Raw genomic sequence first — 21,193 nt, forward strand, 5'->3', positions numbered from 1 at the left:
AGTGTTTATAAGAGTGAGATAATTGTGCAGCGTTTATAAGAGTGTTTATCTGATAATTGTGCAGTGTATATAAGAGTGTTTCTCTGATAATTGTGCAGTGTATATAAGAGTGAGATAATTGTGCAGCGTTTATAGAAGAGTTTCTACTATGACTTTCAAGTGTTTATAATAGTGTTTCGATGACGATTGTGCAGTGTTTATAAGAGTGAGATAATTGTGCAGTGTTTATAAGAATGTTTCTCTGATAATTGTGCAGTGTATATAGCAGAGTTTCTACTATGACTGTCAAGTATTTATAAGAGTGTTTCGATGATGATTGTGCAGTGTTCATAAGAGTGTTTCTCTGATATTTGTGCAGTGTATATAAGAGTGAGATAATTGTGCTGTGTATATAAGAGTTTTTCTCTGATAATTGTGCAGTGTATATAGCAGAGTTTCTACTATGACTGTCAAGTATTTATAAGAGTGTTTCGATGATGATTGTGCAGTGTTCATAATAGTGTATCTCTGATATTTGTGCAGTGTTTATAGCAGAGTTTCTACTGTGACTGTCAAGTATTTATAAGAGTGTTTCGATGATGATTGTGCAGTGTTTATAAGAGTGTTTCTCTGATAATTGTGCAGTGTATATAAGAGTGTTTCTCTGATAGTTGTGCAGTGTTTATAAGAGTGTTTCTATGATAATTGTGCAGTGTTTATAAGAGTGAGATAATTGTGCAGTGTTTATAAGAGTGTTTCGATGATGATTGTGCAGTGTATATAAGAGTGTTTCTCTGATAATTGTGCAGTGTTTATAAGAGTGTTTCTATGATAATTGTGCAGTGTTTATAAGAGTGAGATAATTGTGCAGTGTTTATAAGAGTGAGATAATTGTGCAGTGTTTATAAGAGTGTTTCTATGGTAATTGTGCAGTGTTTGTAAGAGTGTTTCTATGGTGATTGTGCAGTGTTTATAAGAGTGTTTCTCTGATAATTGTGCAGTGTTTATAAGAGTGTTTCTCTGATAATTGTGCAGTGTTTATAAGAGTGTTTCTATGATAATTGTGCAGTGTTTATAAGAGTGAGATAATTGTGCAGTGTTTATAAGAGTGTTTCTCTGATAATTGTGCAGTGTATATAAGAGTGTTTCTCTGATGATTGTGCAGTGTATATAAGAGTGTTTCTATGGTGATTGTGCAGTGTTTATAAGAGTGTTTCTCTGATAATTGTGCAATGTTTATAAGAGTGTTTCTCTGATAATTGTGCAGTGTTTATAAGAGTGTTTCTCTGATAATTGTGCAGTGTTTATAGAAGAGTTTCTACTATGACTGTCAAGTGTTTATAATAGTGTTTCGATGATGATTGTGGAGTGTTTATAAGAGTGAGATAATTGTGCAGTGTTTATAGAAGAGTTTCTACTATGACTGTCAAGTGTATATAATAGTGTTTCGATGATGATTGTGCAGTGTTTATAAGAGTGATTCACTGATAATTGTGCAGTGTTTATAAGAGAGTTTCGATGATGATTGTGCAGTGTTTATAAGAGTGAGATAATTGTGCAGCGTTTATAAGAGTGTTTCTCTGATAATTGTGCAGTGTATATAAGAGTGTTTATCTGATAATTGTGCAGTGTATATAAGAGTGTTTCTATGGTGATTGTGCAGTGTTTATAGAAGTGTTTCTACTATGACTGTCAAGTGTTTATAATAGTGTTTCGATGATGATTGTGGAGTGTTTATAAGAGTGAGATAATTGTGCAGTGTTTATAGAAGAGTTTCTACTATGACTGTCAAGTGTATATAATAGTGTTTCGATGATGATTGTGCAGTGTTTATAAGAGTGATTCTCTGATAATTGTGCAGTGTTTATAAGAGAGTTTCGATGATGATTGTGCAGTGTTTATAAGAGTGAGATAATTGTGCAGCGTTTATAAGAGTGTTTCTCTGATAATTGTGCAGTGTATATAAGAGTGTTTATCTGATAATTGTGCTGTGTATATAAGAGTGTTTCTCTGATAATAGTGCAGTGTATATAAGAGTGAGATAATTGTGCATTGTTTATAGAAGAGTTTCTACTATGACTGTCAAGTGTCTATAATAGTGTTTCGATGATGATTGTGCAGTGTTTTTAAGAGTGAGATAATTGTGCAGTGTTTATAAGAGTGTTTATCTGATAATTGTGCAGTGTTTATAGAAGAGTTTCTACTATGACTGTCAAGTGTATATAATAGCGTTTCGATGATGATTGTGCAGTGTTTATAAGAGTGTTTCTCTGATAATTGTGCAGTGTATATAAGAGTGTTTCTCTGATAGTTGTGCAGTGTTTATAAGAGTGTTTCTATGATAAGTGTGCAGTGTTTATAAGAGTGAGATTATTGTGCAGTGTTTATAGAAGAGTTTCTACTATGACTGCCAAGTGTATATAAAAGTGTTTCGATGATGATTGTGCAGTGTATGTACATGAATGTGGTTTGTCCATATATTCTACTGGTATAATCGGCACACTAAACAGTAACCGTAATTTGTACTCGGAATGTAAGGAAGAATGAAGCAAAAGAGCAACTGTACAGTGTAACGTATTTGGCTATCAGAGTAATAATATAAGAATTCTACGTGACCAATATCATACCACTTTCGTATGATAGTTTAAGAAACCATCCTGACCGTTCTAAGACGTCAATTCATCTCTAATTTGTTTAAGCCGATAAAGACATTATATTGAGATGGCGAGGTGTTCAATGTACTCTCCATCACAATGCATGGTAAAACCTCCACTGTCTGCAAGGCTAATATAATTAGTTTGGTAACATAAAAACAGAGTTAATAGCAGTATACAGCCCCCTTTTCGAGAATACCGACTTTCAAGTTGCAATCATCTATTCACTGACATTCAGTAGTCAAGGTCGGTCGCCCTTTGCAAATACTTGGTAATTACGTTCTATTGAACTATATACTGCTAGGCATTTCGAGGTAACGTGTATATATTAACCACGTGATAAATGGATTCCATATTTAGTTACACGAATTTAATTGTGCTGACATAGTTGTTCATTAACCTTGATTTATAAGTCATCTATATGATGGAGTATACAATACCGATGGCGTATGGTTTAGGATGCTAATTATACGCCACATACTGAACTAGTACATACAGTATCATATAATATATTGTACATCACGTGTAGTAGAACCATCTATGTGTACGTGGTGTACAACCATCGTTGTGTACATGGTGTAGCACCATCTATGTGTACATGGGGTAGAACCATCTATGTGTACATAGTGTGGCGCCATCTATGTGTACGTGGTGTAGCACCGTCTATGTTTATGTGGTGTAGAACCATCTATGTGTACGTCGGGTAGAACCATCTATGTGTACATAGTGTAGCACCATCTATGTGTACGTGGTGTAGCACCATCTATGTGTACATGGGGTAGAACCATCTATGTGTACATAGTGTAGCACCATCTATGTGTACGTGGTGTAGCACCGTCTATGTGTACGTGGTGTAGAACCATCTATGTATACGTGGTGTAACACCGTCTATGTGCACGAGGGGTAGAACCATGTATGTGTACGTAGTGTAGCACCATCTATATGTGTACTTGGTATAGCACCATCTATGTGTACGTGGGGTAGCACCGTCTATGTGTTAGTGGTGTAGAACCATCTATGTGCACGTGGTGCAGCACCATCTATGTACACGTGGGGTAGAACCATCTATGTGTACATGATGTAGCACCGTCTATATGTACGTGGTATAGAACCATCTATGTGTACGTGGTGTTGCACCATCTATGTACACGTGGGGTAGAACCATCTATGTGTACATGGGGTAGAACCATCTATGTATACGTGGGACGAACCATCTATGTGTACGTGGGGTAGCACTATCTATGTGTATGTGGTGTAACACCATCTATGTGGACGTGGTGTTGCACCATCTATGTGTATGTAGTGTAGCACCATCTATATGTGTACTTTGTATAGCACCATCTATGTGTACGTGGGGTAGCACCATCTATGTGTACGTGGGATAGCACCATATATGTGTATGTGGTGTAGCACTGTCTATGTGTATGTGTTGTATAACCATTTATGTTTATGTGGTGTAACACCATCTATGTGCACGTGGGGTAGAACCATGTATGTGCACGTGGGGTACAACCATCGTTGTGTACATGGTGTAGCACCATCTATGTGTACGTGGGGTAGAACCATCTATGTGTACATAGTGTGGCACCATCTATGTGAACGTGGTGTAGCACCGTCTATGTTTATGTGATGTAGAACCATCCATGTGTACGTGGTGTAGCACCATATATGTACACGTGGTGTAGAACCATCTATGTGTACGTGGTGTTACACCATCTATGTACACGTGGGGTAGAACCATCTATGTGTACATGGGGTAGAACCATCTATGCATACGTGGGAAGAACCATCTATGTGTACGTGGGGTAGCACTATCTATGTGTATGTAGTGTATCACCATCTATGTGGACATGGTGTTGCACCATCTATGTGTACGTAGTGTAGCACCATCTATATGTGTACTTTGTATACCACCATCTATGTGTAGGTGGGGCAGCACCATATCTATGTGTACGTGGGATTGCACCATCTATGTGTACGTGTTGTAGCACCGTCTATGTGTATGTGGTGTATAACCATCTATGTTTATGTGGTGTAACGCCATCTATGTGCACGTGGGGTAGAACCATGTATGTGCACGTGGGGTAGAACCATCTATGTGTACGTGGTGTAGAACCACCTATGTGTACGTGGCATAGCACCATCTATGTGTACGTTGGGTAAACCATCTATGTGTACATGGGGTAAACCATATATGTGTATGTGGGATAGCACCATCTATGTGTACGTGGTGTAGCACCGTCTATGTCTACGTGGTGTAGAACCACCTATGTGTACGTGGCATAGCACCATCTATGTGCACGTGGGGTAGAACCATCTATGTGTACGTGGGTTAGCACCATGCATGTGTACGTGGTGTAGCACCGTCTATGTGTACGTGGTGTAGAACCATCTATGTGTATGTGGCATAGTACCGTCTATGTGCACGTGGGGTAGAACCATCTATGTGTACGTGGGGTAGCACCATCTATGTGTACATGGGGTAGAACCATCTATGTGTACATGTGGTAGCACCATCTATGTGTACGTGGCATAGCACCATCTATGTGTACATGGGGTAGAACCATCTATGTGTACATGTGGTAGCACCATCTATGTGTACGTGGCATAGCACCATCTATGTGTACGTGGCATAGCACCATTTATGTGTACGTGGGGTAGAACTATCTATGTGTACATGGTAGAACCATATATGTGTATGTGGGGTAGCACCATCTATGTGTACGTTGTGTAGCACCATCTATGTGTACGTGGGGTAGAAACATCTATGTGTACATGGGGTAGAACCATATATGTGTACGTGGGGTAGCACCATATATGTGTACGTGGTGTAGCACCATCTATGTATACGTGGTGTAGCACCATCTATGTGTACGTTGTGTAGCACCATCTATGTGTACGTGGGGTAGAAACATCTATGTGTACATGGGGTAGAACCATATATGTGTACGTGTGGTAGCACCATCTATGTGTACGTTGTGTAGCACCATCTATGTGCACACGGGGTAGAACCATTTATGTGCACATGGGGTAGAACCATTTATGTGTACGTGATGTAGAACCATCTATGTGCACATGGGGTAGCACCATCTATGTGTACGTGGCATAGCACCATCTATGTGCACATGAGGTAGAACCATCTATGTGTACGTGGGGTAGCACCATGTATGTGTACGTGGTGTAGCACCGTCTATGTGCACTTGGGGTAGAACCATCTATGTGTACGTGGCGTAGAACCATCTATGTGTACATGTGATAGAACCATCTATGTGTACGTGGGGTAGCACCCTCTATGTGTACGTGGTGTAGCACCATGTATGTGTACGTGGTGTAGCACCATCTATGTGTACGTGGGGTAGAACCATCTATGTGCACGTAGTGTAGCACCGTCTATGTGTACGTGGTGTAGAACCATCTATGTGTACGTGGCATAGTACCATCTATGTGCACGTGGGGTAGAACCATCTATGTGTATGTGGGGTAGAACCATCTATGTGTACATGGGTAGAACCATCTATGTGTATGTGGGGTAGCACCATCTATGTGTACGTTGCGTAGCACCATCTATGTGTACGTGGGGTAGAAACATCTATGTGTACATGGGGTAGAACCATATATGTGTACGTGGCATAGCACCATCTATGTGTACGTTGTGTAGCACCATCTATGTGTACGTTGTGTAGCACCATCTATGTGTACGTGGGGTAGAACCATCTATGTGTACGTGGTGTAGAACCATCTATGTATACGTGGCATAGCACCATCTATGTGCAAGTGGGGTAGAACCATCCATGTGTACATGGAGTAGAACCATCTATGTAAACGTGGGGTAGAACCATCTATGTGTACGTGGTGTACAACCATCGTGTACGTGGGGTAGAACCATCTATGTGTATGTGGGTTAGTACCATCTATGTGTACGTAGTGTACCGCCATCTATGTGTACATTGTGTTGCACCATCTATGTATACGTTGGGTAGCACCATCTGTGTATACGTGCTTTAGCACCGCCTCTGTGTGCGTTGTTAGCACCATCTCTGTATTGCTTGTACATGAGTACTATTTTTAACGACTCTTCCGCAAATTCTAACCACATTGTTTTCTTTTTCTTTTAGAATTCGTAAAATATATTGCAGCGAAGCCATAAATTATGTACTCACCTGGGAGTAATAGCACGCACTGGCGGAGATAACGTAATTAAACATCATTTACAATTTACAACGGGCTATAATAATTACGCATGCGTAACCAAGTTAGTTGTGAAACTCATTTCTTTTCATATATTGCAGATAGTAATGTCGTTGACAGATTTCATCCTGATATTTTATTTTTTCAGTATTGTGAGTGTTTATTTTATACAAACCAGGCAGTACAAGTTCGTTATATCTTGTTCACTGCGAATATTATGTTATGTCAAACAATGAGTTTACAGAATATGAATGTACATTGTGCATTTGTCTGGAAAGAAATTACCCATGTACGTAGTATTTTTTTTGTTAAATAACACACCACCCATTATGTATTAGCTATTATGAGCAACACACAATTCAGCATGTAAATACTATAACATTAACATATTAAACAATACTCCCAAACATTTATTCTAGCTAGTTATTTTTTGTTACGAATGAATGCTGAGTCAGTTAAACCAATAGAAATTGGAGTTATTAATATCACTCGAAAGCGTTATTTCAAAACGATATTGTCATAAATTTCGAACTTAAGAACCCAATGTCATATGATACAGATTACAAGTGATGGGTTCATATTCAGCGTCTCAGCCTTAATTTGAATTGCATATTACTAAACCCGATATATCATACAATCATGTGTTCCAATTCCCGCTTGTATTCGGTTATTAATATTGGTCATTACTAGAGCGATAAGCATGTATTTGCATAATATGATATATCATCTTAACAATAATTTAACCGTCTTATCTTTATCTGTTTCGTATGCATCGCTGATTAATGTTTTTTTTGTCGGTTGTTATTTGACTTAAGATGAATTATTATGATGTATAACTTTAAATTTATTGAATGCAATTCTAAAATAGCGAATTGTATTGTGTTATCAATTTTTATTAATACTTTCTATAAAATACAGATGTAATGATAAACATACTTTCAGCCATGGAAAGTCTAACGATAACAAACATTATGAATAAAATTCCCAATATTTGGTAGCCAAACAATGCATACATGTCAATTGCTGTTCTTCTTGTTGTTTCACCCTTCTTTTGATTTCGCTGACGAATGGTGTTGATCTGAAACGTTTAGTGTCTAGTGAGTTTCTATCTTTTGAGTGCCATGTTGGTTTCACTTTGTTGTGAATTTATCCTTCGATTGCGGTGTTGTGGGTAGTTACATTAACATAGTTACATTTCTTTGTGAATTTGCTGTCTGGCAAACATTGTGCAATAAGATTATAATTTCACACGTCTATTTAGTATTTGTAAGTGCACATTCATTACCTGTTATTTCAAGCTGTGACAGCGCGTTGTGGGGTAACAAAGAATGTGTCTGCTTAGGCAATGGCGAGGCGCAGCATGGGCTTAATAATGATTATTTGACGGAGCTTAGGATGATTGTTGGTGAGTTGGTGGGCATACCTACGAGTACAGTGGAGAATGCGACGTTAGACTGATTGAGGTTTTGTTTGATGGAGCTTGGTTCATAAGTTTAGTTAACGTTGCTGATGAGTGGTGGTATAAGGCCATTGGGTGTTCCATAGTTCATTCGGGGGAACTTTCGACGACTGTTGATGGGTGCCTGTTAAAGCCTATTGGTTGATTTTTTGGTTGACTATTGATAGATGGTGTAATCAGGTCATTGGCTAATTTATAATTCTTTTGATATAGATTTGGTTAAAAATTGGTTTTGGTGTTATAGGGTCATTGGCTGATATATAGTTTTTTGGTGGACCTTTGGTTGATCATTGGTGTGGGTGTTATACAGTTATTGGCTGATATATAAATCTTTGGTTGACCTTTGGTTGATCATTGGCGTGGGTGTTATACTTTTATTGGCTAATATATAATTCTTTGGTGGACCTTTGGTTGATCATTGTTGTGGGTGTTATACTGTTATTGGCTGATATATAGTTCTTTGGTGAAGCTTTGTTTGACCATTGGTGTGGGTGTTATACTGTTATTGGCTGATATATAGTTCTTTGGTGGAGCTTTGCTTGATCATTGGTGTGGGTGTTATACTGTTATTGGCTGATACATAGTTCTTTGGTTGACCTTTGGTTGATCATTGGTGTGGGTGTTATACTGTTATTGGCTGATATATAGTTCTTTGATTGACCTTTGGTTGATCATTGCCGTGGGTGTTATACTGTTATTGGCTGATATATATAGTTCTTTGGTGGAGCTTTGGTTGACCATTGGTGTGGGTATTATACTGTTATTGGCTGATATATAGTTCTTTGATGGAGCTTTGGTTGACCATTGGTGTGGGTGTTATACTGTTATTGGCTGATATATAGTTCTTTGTTTGACCTTTGGTTGATCATTGGCGTGGGTGTTATACTGTTATTGGCTGATATATATAGTTCTTTGGTGGAGCTTTGGTTGACCATTGGTGTGGGTGTTATACTGTTATTGGCTGATATATAGTTCTTTGGTGGAGCTTTGGTTGACCATTGGTGTGGGTGTTATAAGGTCATTGGCTGATATATAGTTCTTTGGTGGAGCTTTGGTTGGCCATTGGTGTGGATGTTATACTGTTATTGGCTGATATATAGTTCTTTGGTGGAGCTTTGGTTGACCATTGGTGTGGGTGTTATACTGTTATTGGCTGATATATAATTCTTTGGTGGACCTTTGATTGATCATTGTTGTGGTTGTTATACTGTTATTGGCTGATATATAGTTCTTTGGTTGACCTTTGGTTGATCATTGGCGTGGGTGTTATACTTTTATTGGCTAATATATAATTCTTTGGTGGACCTTTGGTTGATCATTGTTGTGGGTGTTATACTGTTATTGGCTGATATATAGTTCTTTGGTGAAGCTTTGTTTGACCATTGGTGTGGGTGTTATACTGTTATTGGCTGATATATAGTTCTTTGGTGGAGCTTTGCTTGATCATTGGTGTGGGTGTTATAGTATTATTGGCTGATATATAATTCTTTGGTGGACCTTTGATTGATCATTGTTGTGGTTGTTATACTGTTATTGGCTGATATATAGTTCTTTGGTGGGGCTTTGGTTGATCATTGGTGTAGGTGTTATACTGTTATTGGCAGATATATAGTTCTTTGGTGGAGCTTTGCTTGATCATTGGTGTGGGTGTTATACTGTTATTGGCTGATACATAGTTCTTTGGTTGACCTTTGGTTGATCATTGGTGTGGGTGTTATACTGTTATTGGCTGATATATAGTTCTTTGTTTGACCTTTGGTTGATCATTGTTGTAGGTGTTATACTGTTATTGGCTGATATATAGTTCTTTGTTTGATCATTGCCGTGGGTGTTATACTGTTATTGGCTGATATATAGTTCTTTGTTTGACCTTTGGTTGATCATTGGCGTGGGTGTTATACTGTTATTGGCTGATATATATAGTTCTTTGGTTGACCATTGGTGTGGGTGTTATACTGTTATTGGCTGATATATAATTCTTTGGTGGACCTTTGATTGATCATTGTTGTGGGTGTTATACTGTTATTAGCTGATATATAGTTCTTTGGTGGAGCATTGGTTGAACATTAGTGTGGGTGTTATACTGTTATTGGCTGATATATAGTTCTTTGGTGGAGCATTGGTTGACCATTAGTGTGGGTGTTATAATGTTATTGGCTGATATATAGTTCTTTGGTGGAGCTTTGGTTGACCATTGGTGTGGGTGTTATACTGTTATTGGCTGATATATAGTTCTTTGGTGGAGCTTTGGTTGACCATTGGTGTGGGTGTTATACTGTTATTGGCTGATATATAGTTCTTTGGTGGAGCTTTGGTTGACCATTGGTGTGGGTGTTATACTGTTATTGGCTGATATGTAGTTCTTTGGTGGAGCTTTGGTTGACCATTGGTGTGGGTGTTATACTGTTATTGGCTGATATATAGTTCTTTGGTGGAGCTTTGGTTGACCATTAGTGTGGGTGTTATAGGATTATTGGCTGATATACAGTTCTTTGGTGGAGCTTTGGTTGACCATTGGTGTGGGTGTTATACTGTTATTGGCTGATATATTGTTCTTTTGTTGACCTTTGGTTGATCATTGGCGTGGGTGTTATACTGTTATTGGCTGATATATAGTTCTCTGGTGGAGCTTTGCTTGATCATTGGTGTGGGTGTCATACTGTTATTGGCTGATATATACTTCTTTGGTAGACCTTTGATTGATCATTGTTGTGGGTGTTATACTGTTATTGGCTGACATATAGTTCTTTGGTTGAGCTTTGCTTGATCATTGGTGTGGGTGTTATACTGTTATTGGCTGATATATAGTTCTTTGGTGAAGCTTTGTTTGACCATTGGCGTGGGTGTTATACTGTTATTGGCTGATATATAGTTCTTTGGTGGAGCTTTGCTTGATCATTGGTGTGGTTGTTATAGTATTATTGGCTGATATATAATTCTTTGGTGGACCTTTGATTGATCATTGTTGTGGGTGTTATACTGTTATTGGCTGATATATAGTTCTTTGGTGGAGCTTTGGTTGATCATTGGTGTAGGTGTTATACTGTTATTGGCTGATATATAGTTCTTTGGTGGAGCTTTGCTTGATCATTGTTGTGGGTGTTATACTGTTATTGGCTGATATATAGTTCTTTGGTTGACCTTTGGTTGATCATTGGCGTGGGTGTTATACTGTTGTTGGCTGATATATAGTTCTTTGGTGGAGCTTTGGTTGACCATTAGTGTGGGTGTTATACTGCTATTGGCTGATATATAGTGCTTTGGTGGAGCTTTGGTTGACCATTGGTGTGGGTGTTATACTGTTATTGGCTGATATATAGTTCTTTGGTGGAGCTTTGGTTGACCATTGGTGCGGGTGTTATACTGTTATTGGCTGATATATAGTTCTTTGGTGGAGCTTTGGTTGACCATTCGTGGGGGTGTTATACTGTTATTGGCTGATATATAGTTCTTTGGTGGAGCTTTGCTTGATCATTGGTGTGGGTGTTATAGTATTATTGGCTGATATATAATTCTTTGGTGGACCTTTGATTGATCATTGTTGTGGGTGTTATGCTGTTATTGGCTGATATATAGTTCTTTGGTGGAGCTTTGGTTGATCATTGGCGTGGGTGTTATACCATTGTTGGCTGATATATAGTTCTTTGGTGGAGCTTTGGTTGACCATTAGTGTGGGTGTTATACTGTTATTGGCTGATATATAGTTCTTTGGTGGAGCTTTGGTTGACCAATTATGTGCGTGTTATTCTGTTATTGGCTGATATATAGGTCTTTGGTGGAGCTTTGGTTGACCATTGGCGTGGGTGTTATACTGTTATTGGCTGATATATAGTTCTTTGGTGGAGCTTTGCGTGATCATTGGTGTGGGTGTTATACTTTTATTGGCTAATATATAATTCTTTGGTGGACCTTTGGTTGATCATTGTTGTGGGTGTTATACTGTTATTGGCTGATATATAGTTCTTTGGTGAAGCTTTGTTTGACCATTGGTGTGGGTGTTATACTGTTATTGGCTGATATATAGTTCTTTGGTGGAGCTTTGCGTGATCATTGGTGTGGGTGTTATAGTATTATTGGCTGATATATAATTCTTTGGTGGACCTTTGATTGATCATTGTTGTGGGTGTTATACTGTTATTGGCTGATATATAGTTCTTTGGTGGAGCTTTGGTTGACCATTAGTGTGGGTGTTATACTGTTATTGGCTGATATATAGTTCTTTGGTGGAGCTTTGGTTGACCATTGGTGTGGGTGTTATACTGCTATTGGCTGATATATAGTTCTTTTGTGGAGCTTTGGTTGACCATTGTTGTGGGTGTTATACTGTTATTGGCTGATATATAGTTCTTTGGTGGAGCTTTGGTTGGCCATTGGTGTGGGTGTTATACTGTTATTGGCTGATATATAGTTCTTTGGTGGAGCTTTGGTTGACCATTGGTGTGGGTGTTATACTGCTATTGGCTGATATATAGTACTTTGGTGGAGCTTTGCTTGATCATTGGTGTGGGTGTTATACTGTTATTGGCTGATATATAGTTCTTTGGTGGAGCTTTGGTTGATCATTGGTGTGGGTGTTATACTGTTATTGGCTGATATATAGTTCTTTGGTGGAGCTTTGGTTGATCATTGGTGTGGGTGTTATACTGTTATTGGCTGATATATAGTTCTTTGGTGGAGCTTTGCTTGATCATTGGTGTGGGTGTTATACTGTTATTGGCTGATATATAGTTCTTTGGTGGAGCTTTGCTTGATCATTGGTGTGGGTGTTATACTGTTATTGGCTGATATATAGTTCTTTGGTGGAGCTTTGCTTGATCATTGGTGTGGGTGTTATACTGTTATTGGCTGATATATTGTTCTTTGGTGGAGCTTTGGTTGACCATTGGTGTGGGTGTTATACTGCTATTGGCTGATATATAGTTCTTTGGTGGAGCTTTGCTTGATCATTGGTGTGGGTGTTATACTGTTATTGGCTGATATATAGTTCTTTGGTGGAGCTTTGGTTGATCATTGGTGTGGGTGTTATACTGTTATTGGCTGATATATAGTTCTTTGGTGGAGCTTTGCTTGATCATTGGTGTGGGTGTTATACTGTTATTGGCTGATATATAATTCTTTGGTGGAGCTTTGGTTGACCATTGGTGTGGGTGTTATACTGCTATTGGCTGATATATAGTTCTTTGGTGGAGCTTTGGTTGACCATTGGTGTGGGTGTTATCAGGTCATTGGCTGATATATAGTTCTTTGGTGGAGCTTTGTTTGACCATTGGTGTGGGTGTTATACTGCTATTGGCTGATATATAATTCTTTGGTGGACCTTTGATTGATCATTGGTGTGGGTGTTATACTGTTATTGGCTGATATATAGTTCTTTGGTTGACCTTTGGTTGACCATTAGTGTGGGTGTTATACTGTTATTGACTGATATATAGTTCTTTGGTGGAGCTTTGGTTGACCATTGGTGAGGGTGTTATACTGTCATTGGCTGATATATAGTTTTTTGGTGGAGCTTTGGTTGACCATTGGTGCGGGTGTTATACTGTTATTGGCTGATATATAGTTCTTTGGTGGAGCTTTGCTTGATCATTGGTGTGGGTGTTATACTGTTATTGGCTGATATATAGTTCTTTGGTTGACCTTTGGTTAATCATTGGCGTGGGTGTTATACTGTTATTGGCTGATGATATATAATTCTTTGGTGGACCTTTCGTTGATCATTTGCGTGGGTGTTATACTGTTATTGGCTGATATATAGTTCTTTGGTGGAGCTTTGGTTGACCATTGGTGTGGGTGTTATACTGTTATTGCCTGATATATAGTTCTTTGGTGGAGCTTTGGTTGACCATTGGTGTGGGTGTTATACTGTTATTGGCTGATATATAGTTCTTTGGTGGAGCTTTGGTTGACCATTGGTGTGGGTGTTATAAGGTCATTGGCTGATATATAGTTCTTTGGTGGAGCTTTGGTTGGCCATTGGTGTGGATGTTATACTGTTATTGGCTGATATATAGTTCTTTGGTGGAATTTTGGTTAACCATTGGTGTGGGTGTTATACTGTTATTGGCTGATATATAGTTCCTTGGTGGAGCTTTGGTTGGCCATTGGTGTGGGTGTTATACTGTTATTGGCTGATATATAGTTTTTTGGTGGAGCTTTGGTTGACCATTGGTGTGGGTGTTATACTGTTATTGGCTGATATATTGTTCTTTGGTGAAGCTTTGGTTGACCATTGGTGTGGGTGTTAAAGGATCATTGGCTGATATATAGTTCTTTGGTGGAGCTTTGCTTGATCATTGGTGTGGGTGTTATACTGTTATTGGCTGACATATAGTTCTTTGGTGGAGCTTTGCTTGATCATTGGTGTGGGTGTTATAGTATTATTGGCTGATATATAATTCTTTGGTGGACCTTTGATTGATCATTGTTGTGGGTGTTATACTGTTATTGGCTGATATATAGTTCTTTGGTGGAGCTTTGGTTGATCATTGGTGTAGGTGTTATACTGTTATTGGCTGATATATAGTTCTTTGGTGGAGCTTTGCTTGATCATTGGTGTGGGTTTTATAATGTTATTGGCTGATATATAGTCCTTTGGATGACCTTTGGTTGATCATGGGCGTGGGTGTTATACTGTTGTTGGCTGATATATAGTTCTTTGGTGGAGCTTTGGTTAACCATTAGTGTGGGTGTTATACTGTTATTGGCTGATATATAGTTCTTTGGTGGAGCTTTGGTTGACCATTGGTGTGGGTGTTATACTGCTATTGGCTGATATATAGTTCTTTGGTGGTGCTTTGGTTGACCATTGGTGTGGGTGTTATACTGTTATTGGCTGATATATAGTTCTTTGGTGGAGCTTTGGTTGATCATTGGTGTGGGTGTTATACTGTTATTGGCTGATATATAGTTCTTTGGTGGAGCATTGGTTGACCATTGGTGTGGGTGTTATAAGGTCATTGGCTGATATATAGTTCTTTGGTGGAGCTTTGGTTGACCATTGGTGTGGGTGTTATACTGTTATTGGCTGATATATAGTTCTTTGGTTGACCTTTGGTTGATCATTGGCGTGGGTGTTATACTGTTGTTGGCTAATGTATAATTCTTTGGTGGACCTTTGGTTGATCATTCTTGTTGGTGTTATACTGTTATTGGCTGATATATAGTTCTTTGGTGGAGCTTTATCTTGATCATTGGTGTGGGTGCTATACTGTTATTGGCTGATATATAGTTCTTTGGTGGAGCTTTGGTTGACCATTGGTGTGGGTGTTATACTGTTATTGGCTGATATATAGTTCTTTGGTGGAGCTTTGCTTGATCATTGGTGTGGGTGTTATACTGTTATTGGCTGATATATAGTTCTTTGGTTGACCTTTGGTTGATCATTGGCGTGGGTGTTATACTGTTGTTGGCTAATGTATAATTCTTTGGTGGACCTTTGGTTGATCATTCTTGTTGGTGTTATACTGTTATTGGCTGATATATAGTTCTTTGGTGGAGCTTTATCTTGATCATTGGTGTGGGTGCTATACTGTTATTGGCTGATATATAGTTCTTTGGTGGACCTTTGGTTGATCATTTGCGTGGGTGTTATACTGTTATTGGCTGATATATAGTTCTTTGGTGGAGCTTTGGTTGACCATTAGTGTGGGTGTTATACTGTTATTGGCTGATATATAGTTCTTTGGTGGAGCTTTGGTTGACCATTGGTGTGGGTTTTATACTGTTATTGGCTGATATATAGTTCTTTGGTGGAGCTTTGGTTGACCATTGGTGTGGGTGTTATACTGTTATTGGCTGATATATAGTTCTTTGGTGGAGCTTTGGTTGACCATTGGTGTGGGTGTTATAAGGTCATTGGCTGATTTATAGTACTTTGGTGGAGCTTTGGTTGGCCATTGGTGAGGATGTTATACTGTTATTGGCTGATATATTGTTCTTTGTTGGAGCTTTGGTTGATCATTGGTGTAGGTGTTATACTGTTATTGGCTGATATATAGTTCCTTGGTGGAGCTTTGGTTGATCATTGGTGTGGGTGTTATACTGTTATTGGCTGATATATAGTTCTTTGGTGGAGCTTTGATTGACCATTGGTATGAGTGTTATACTGTTATTGGCTGATATAAAGTTCTTTGGTGGAGCTTTGATTGATCATTGGTATGGGTGTTATACTGTTATTGGCTGATATAAAGTTCTTTGGTGGAGTTTGATTGACCATTGGTGTGGGTGTTATACTGTTATTGGCTGATATAATGTTCTTTGTTGGAGCTTTGATTGACCATTGTTATGAGTGTTATACTGTTATTGGCTGATATATAGTTCTTTGGTGGAGCTTTGGTTGACCATTGGTTTGGGTGTTATACTGTTATTGGCTGATATAAAGTTCTTTGGTGGAGCTTTGATTGACCATTGGTTTGAGTGTTATACTGTTATTGGATGATATATAGTTCCTTAGTGGAGCTTTGGTTGGCCATTGGTGTGGGTGTTATACTGTTATTGGCTGATATATAGTTCTTTGTTGGAACTTTGCTTGATCATTGGTGTTGGTGTTATACTGTTATTGGCTGATATATAGTTCTTTGGTGGAGCTTTGGTTGACCATTAGTGTGGGTGTTATACTGTTATTGGCTGATATATAGTTCTTTGGTGGAGCTTTGGTTGACCATTGGTGTGGGTTTTATACTGTTATTGGCTGATATATAGTTCTTTGGTGGAGCTTTGGTTGACCATTGGTGTGGGTTTTATACTGTTATTGGCTGATATATAGTTCTTTGGTGGAGCTTTGGTTGACCATTGGTGTGGGTTTTATACTGTTATTGGCTGATATATAGTTCTTTGGTGGAGCTTTGGTTGACCATTAGTGTGGGTGTTATACTGTTATTGGCTGATATATAGTTCTTTGGTGGAGCTTTGGTTGACCATTGGTGTGGGTTTTATACTGTTATTGGCTGATATATAGTTCTTTGGTGGAGCTTTGGTTGACCATTGGTGTGGGTGTTATACTGTTATTGGCTGATATATAGTTCTTTGGTGGAGCTTTGGTTGACCATTGGTGTGGGTGTTATAAGGTCATTGGCTGATATATAGTACTTTGGTGGAGCTTTGGTTGGCCATTGGTGTGGATGTTATACTGTTATTGGCTGATATATTGTTCTTTGGTGGAGCTTTGGTTGACCATTGGTGTGGGTGTTATACTGTTATTGGCTGATATATAGTTCTTTGGTGGAGCTTTGGTTGACCATTGGTGTGGGTGTTATAAGGTCATTGGCTGATATATAGTACTTTGGTGGAGCTTTGGTTGATCATTGGTGTGGGTGTTATACTGTTATTGGCTGATATATAATTCTTTGGTGGACCTTTGGTTGATCATTGGTGTGGGTGTTATACTGTTATTGGCTGATATAAAGTTCTTTGGTGGAGCTTTGATTGATCATTGGTATGGGTGTTATACTGTTATTGGCTGATATAAAGTTCTTTGGTGGAGTTTGATTGACCATTGGTGTGGGTGTTATACTGTTATTGGCTGATATAATGTTCTTTGTTGGAGCTTTGATTGACCATTGGTATGAGTGTTATACTGTTATTGCCTGATATATTGTTCTTTGGTTGACCTTTGGTTAACCATTGGTGTGGGTGTTATACTGTTATTGGCTGATATATAGTTCTTTGGTTGACCTTTGGTTGATCATTGGCGTGGGTGTTATACTGTTATTGGCTAATATATATAAAGGAATTAATCATGCAACCTTTAGTTGTGTGAGCTCGCATCGTCACTTGTATCTTGATGTCCATCTTTGCAACAGAAACAAGCCAACATGCATCAAGCAGAAAACAACATACACGACAACTACAAGTGCCTGACAGAATAGAAATGTCAGTATTGCTATGGATTCACTTCTCAGAGTGTAACAGACAAATGCTCTTACCCACAACACGTTGAATGCATAGTGATACATCTTATTCGCTGCAGCCACATCAGGCTACACGAAATCCTTGGTTAGACAGACTAAAAAAATAAAAAAATATATCACATAAACAGCTGGTTTAATGGGTGTAATCGCTCTGTTGATATTTGAGCTGTCTGTGATAAACAGCGAATGCATTAGTGACAATTTATTCTTCATGGAGCATCGATAGAATGAATAACAAGCATGTTTATTAGACCATGCACGTAAAAACATATTTCAACTTGTGAGTAAAGTCGAACCATTGTGTTAGGAAAACAAAGGTTAAAGGTTGTTGTTCACCACACATAGTAACGCCACCATAAATATCAGAATGACCTTACATTCAGACAGAATGACTGTGAACGTACAAACCATGTACTGTGGATAATTCAGTACGATATTTTAACGCGTTGTTGGTAAACAATTTCATGGCTTAGTAACTCGTTAGGCACAAGATTGGAAAACTAAAAGTGCCCTTACTGTTTGACAAATAAACACAAGATATTTAAACATAAAAGAATACATATTTACAATGTATGCAATCTACTAAAACTAATTTTCAGATACGATAAGTATATTACGTGTGACTATAGAGAAAAGTGTTTGGGCAAATCAAATGTGTGATGCATTTAAATATACAAGTTATGTGCAATGTGACTATGCAAGATACCAAAGCATAATTGTAGTAATATTTTAGTAAATATTCCTAACTAGTTAACCTTTAATCTTCTTTACATTTGGCGAACTATGCCAATTGACAACATCCAAGAAAATGGGTTATGTTGAAAAATGAACAATTAAGTTGAAATTCAATTTACAAGAACGATTATATTAGAGTTTGATTGCCTGAATACATAAAAGCAAATCGAGTCGCAAACCAATATTTCACCTTTTGATCTTAGTCACTATAAGCACACATTAATATTTACACAACTTACTAGTATGCTGGAAGCTTCCATTTTTAGATATGAAAAAACGAGGTAGTCCACAGCTCATGTCATTTATGCGAGTCATTTGAAGTGGATGGAAGACACAGGCAAAGCAATACCTTTGCATTGGATTACAATTTTTATACTAAACAATATGATCAGAACGGATGACTAGAACTGGGATATGTGATTATACAAATCATAGACATATATTTAGTCCAAAATATTCGATATTATATTAGCTGTTTTAATGATAAAACACAGACAGCTATCCGCTATGAATGCAGCGTTCTGCAGTTCTATAGACATATCCACCCGAATGAATAACGCAATCTCCACCACAATGCAATATGCAATTACAAGAAATATTGTGCGCTCGCGTAGTACGCCAATCAATAAATCAATCAGTGCTACAAATGTGTTCAGTTTTTTATTGTAACAATATTGCTAATACGTGTTACAAATTAATAGTTATTAAAGTAATATACTAATTCACGTGTTAGTATTGTTACTATTAGTCAAGCTCATATTCTGCTCCACAGCAGCAACGTCATCACATGTTCTAATGTGCATCCCATCACACGCTTTATGTGGCCTAATTCTTGATTTCAACTGAAATAAAGTTATGAACGCCTAGAATTCTTATGACTCATGCTAATAATTTCACCAATTCACAATAGACAGGCAGACCTTACGTGAATCATATTACGTTATTTTAACTACAGTAATGACTAGAGTTGGCCATGTGATTCAAATACTTACCATACTGCTATTAAGTAGTAGAACTTGAGAGGAGATTTAAATAAAGCTTGCCGTGTGATTTCAACTACAGCTACAACGCCATAGAGGACTAAATACTGAGATTTAAAGGAGTAGAACATGATATGTAATTTATGAGTTCAATTATCATAAAGCCAGAGCTGGATATCTATATGAAGCATGCTCTATGGTTTCAACTATCGTAAGGCTTTGAAGGAAGAGAGCTAGACATTTGAATGAAGCATGCTATAAGCTTTTAACTATCGTAAGGCTTTGAAGGAAGAGAGCTAGACATTTGAATGAAGCATGCTATAAGCTTTTAACTATCGTAAGGCAATGAAGGAATGGAGCGCAAGATTTAAATGAAGCATGTTATATGGTTTTAACTATCGTAAGGCCATGTAGTAATATAGTTATATGATTGTAACTATCGTAAGGCCATGTAGTAATAGAGCTATATGATTGTAACTGTCGTAAGGCTATGGAGGAATAGAGCCACTAGTATATAGTTTCAACTATCGTAAGGCTATGGATGAATAGAGCTGGATATTTAAATGAAGCATGCTATATGATTTCAACTATCGTAAGTCTGTGAAGGAATGGAGCCCAAGATTTAAATGAAGCATGTTATATGGTTTTAACTATCGTAAGACCATGTAGTAATATAGTTATATGATTTCAACTTCTGTAAGCCTATGGAGGAATAAAGCTGGATATTTAAATGCTATATGATTTCAACTATCGTAAGGCCACTAGTATATGTTTTCAACAATCGTAAGGCGATGAAAGAATAGAGCTGGAAATTTGAATGAAGCATGTTATATTGTTTCAGCTATAATGAGGCCTTGAAGGAATATATTTGGAGATTCAAATGAAGCATGTTATATAGTTTCAACTATTTCAACTATCGTAAGTCTATGAAGGAATGGAGCCCAAGATTTAAATGAAGCATGCTATATGATTTCAACTATCGTAAGGCCACTAGTATATAGTTTCAACTGTTGTAAGGCTATGGATGAATAGAGCTGGATATTTAAATGAAGCATGCTATATGATTTCAACTATCGTAAGTCTATGAAAGAATGGAGCCCAAGATTTAAATGAAGCATGCTATATGATTTCAACTATCGTAAGACCATGTAGTAATATAGTTATATGATTTCAACTTTTGTAAGCCTATGGAGGAATAAAGCTGGATATTTAAATGCAGCATGCTATATTATTTCAACTATCGTAAGGCCATGTAGTAATATAGTTATATGGTTTCAACTGTCACAAGGC

General features: G+C 37.9%; 1 protein-coding gene across 1 annotated transcript in view; it reads left to right on the forward strand.

The window, feature by feature from the left end:
- The window catches only part of LOC100371565 (uncharacterized), a 30,634-nt gene extending 23,404 nt beyond the window's left edge, over positions 1 to 7,230 (forward strand). The window contains exon 5 of the mRNA XM_085502000.1: positions 6,749 to 7,230. Within this exon, the coding sequence (XP_085358126.1) occupies positions 6,749 to 6,780 (32 nt within the window). The 3' untranslated portion in view covers positions 6,781 to 7,230. The remainder of the gene's footprint in view (positions 1 to 6,748) is intronic.
- The last annotated feature ends 13,963 nt before the right edge of the window (positions 7,231 to 21,193 follow it).

The sequence above is a fragment of the Saccoglossus kowalevskii genome, chromosome 1, assembly GCF_978046115.1.
Source record: "Saccoglossus kowalevskii chromosome 1, keSacKowa6.1, whole genome shotgun sequence".
In the NCBI taxonomy this organism is placed as follows: domain Eukaryota; kingdom Metazoa; phylum Hemichordata; class Enteropneusta; family Harrimaniidae; genus Saccoglossus; species Saccoglossus kowalevskii.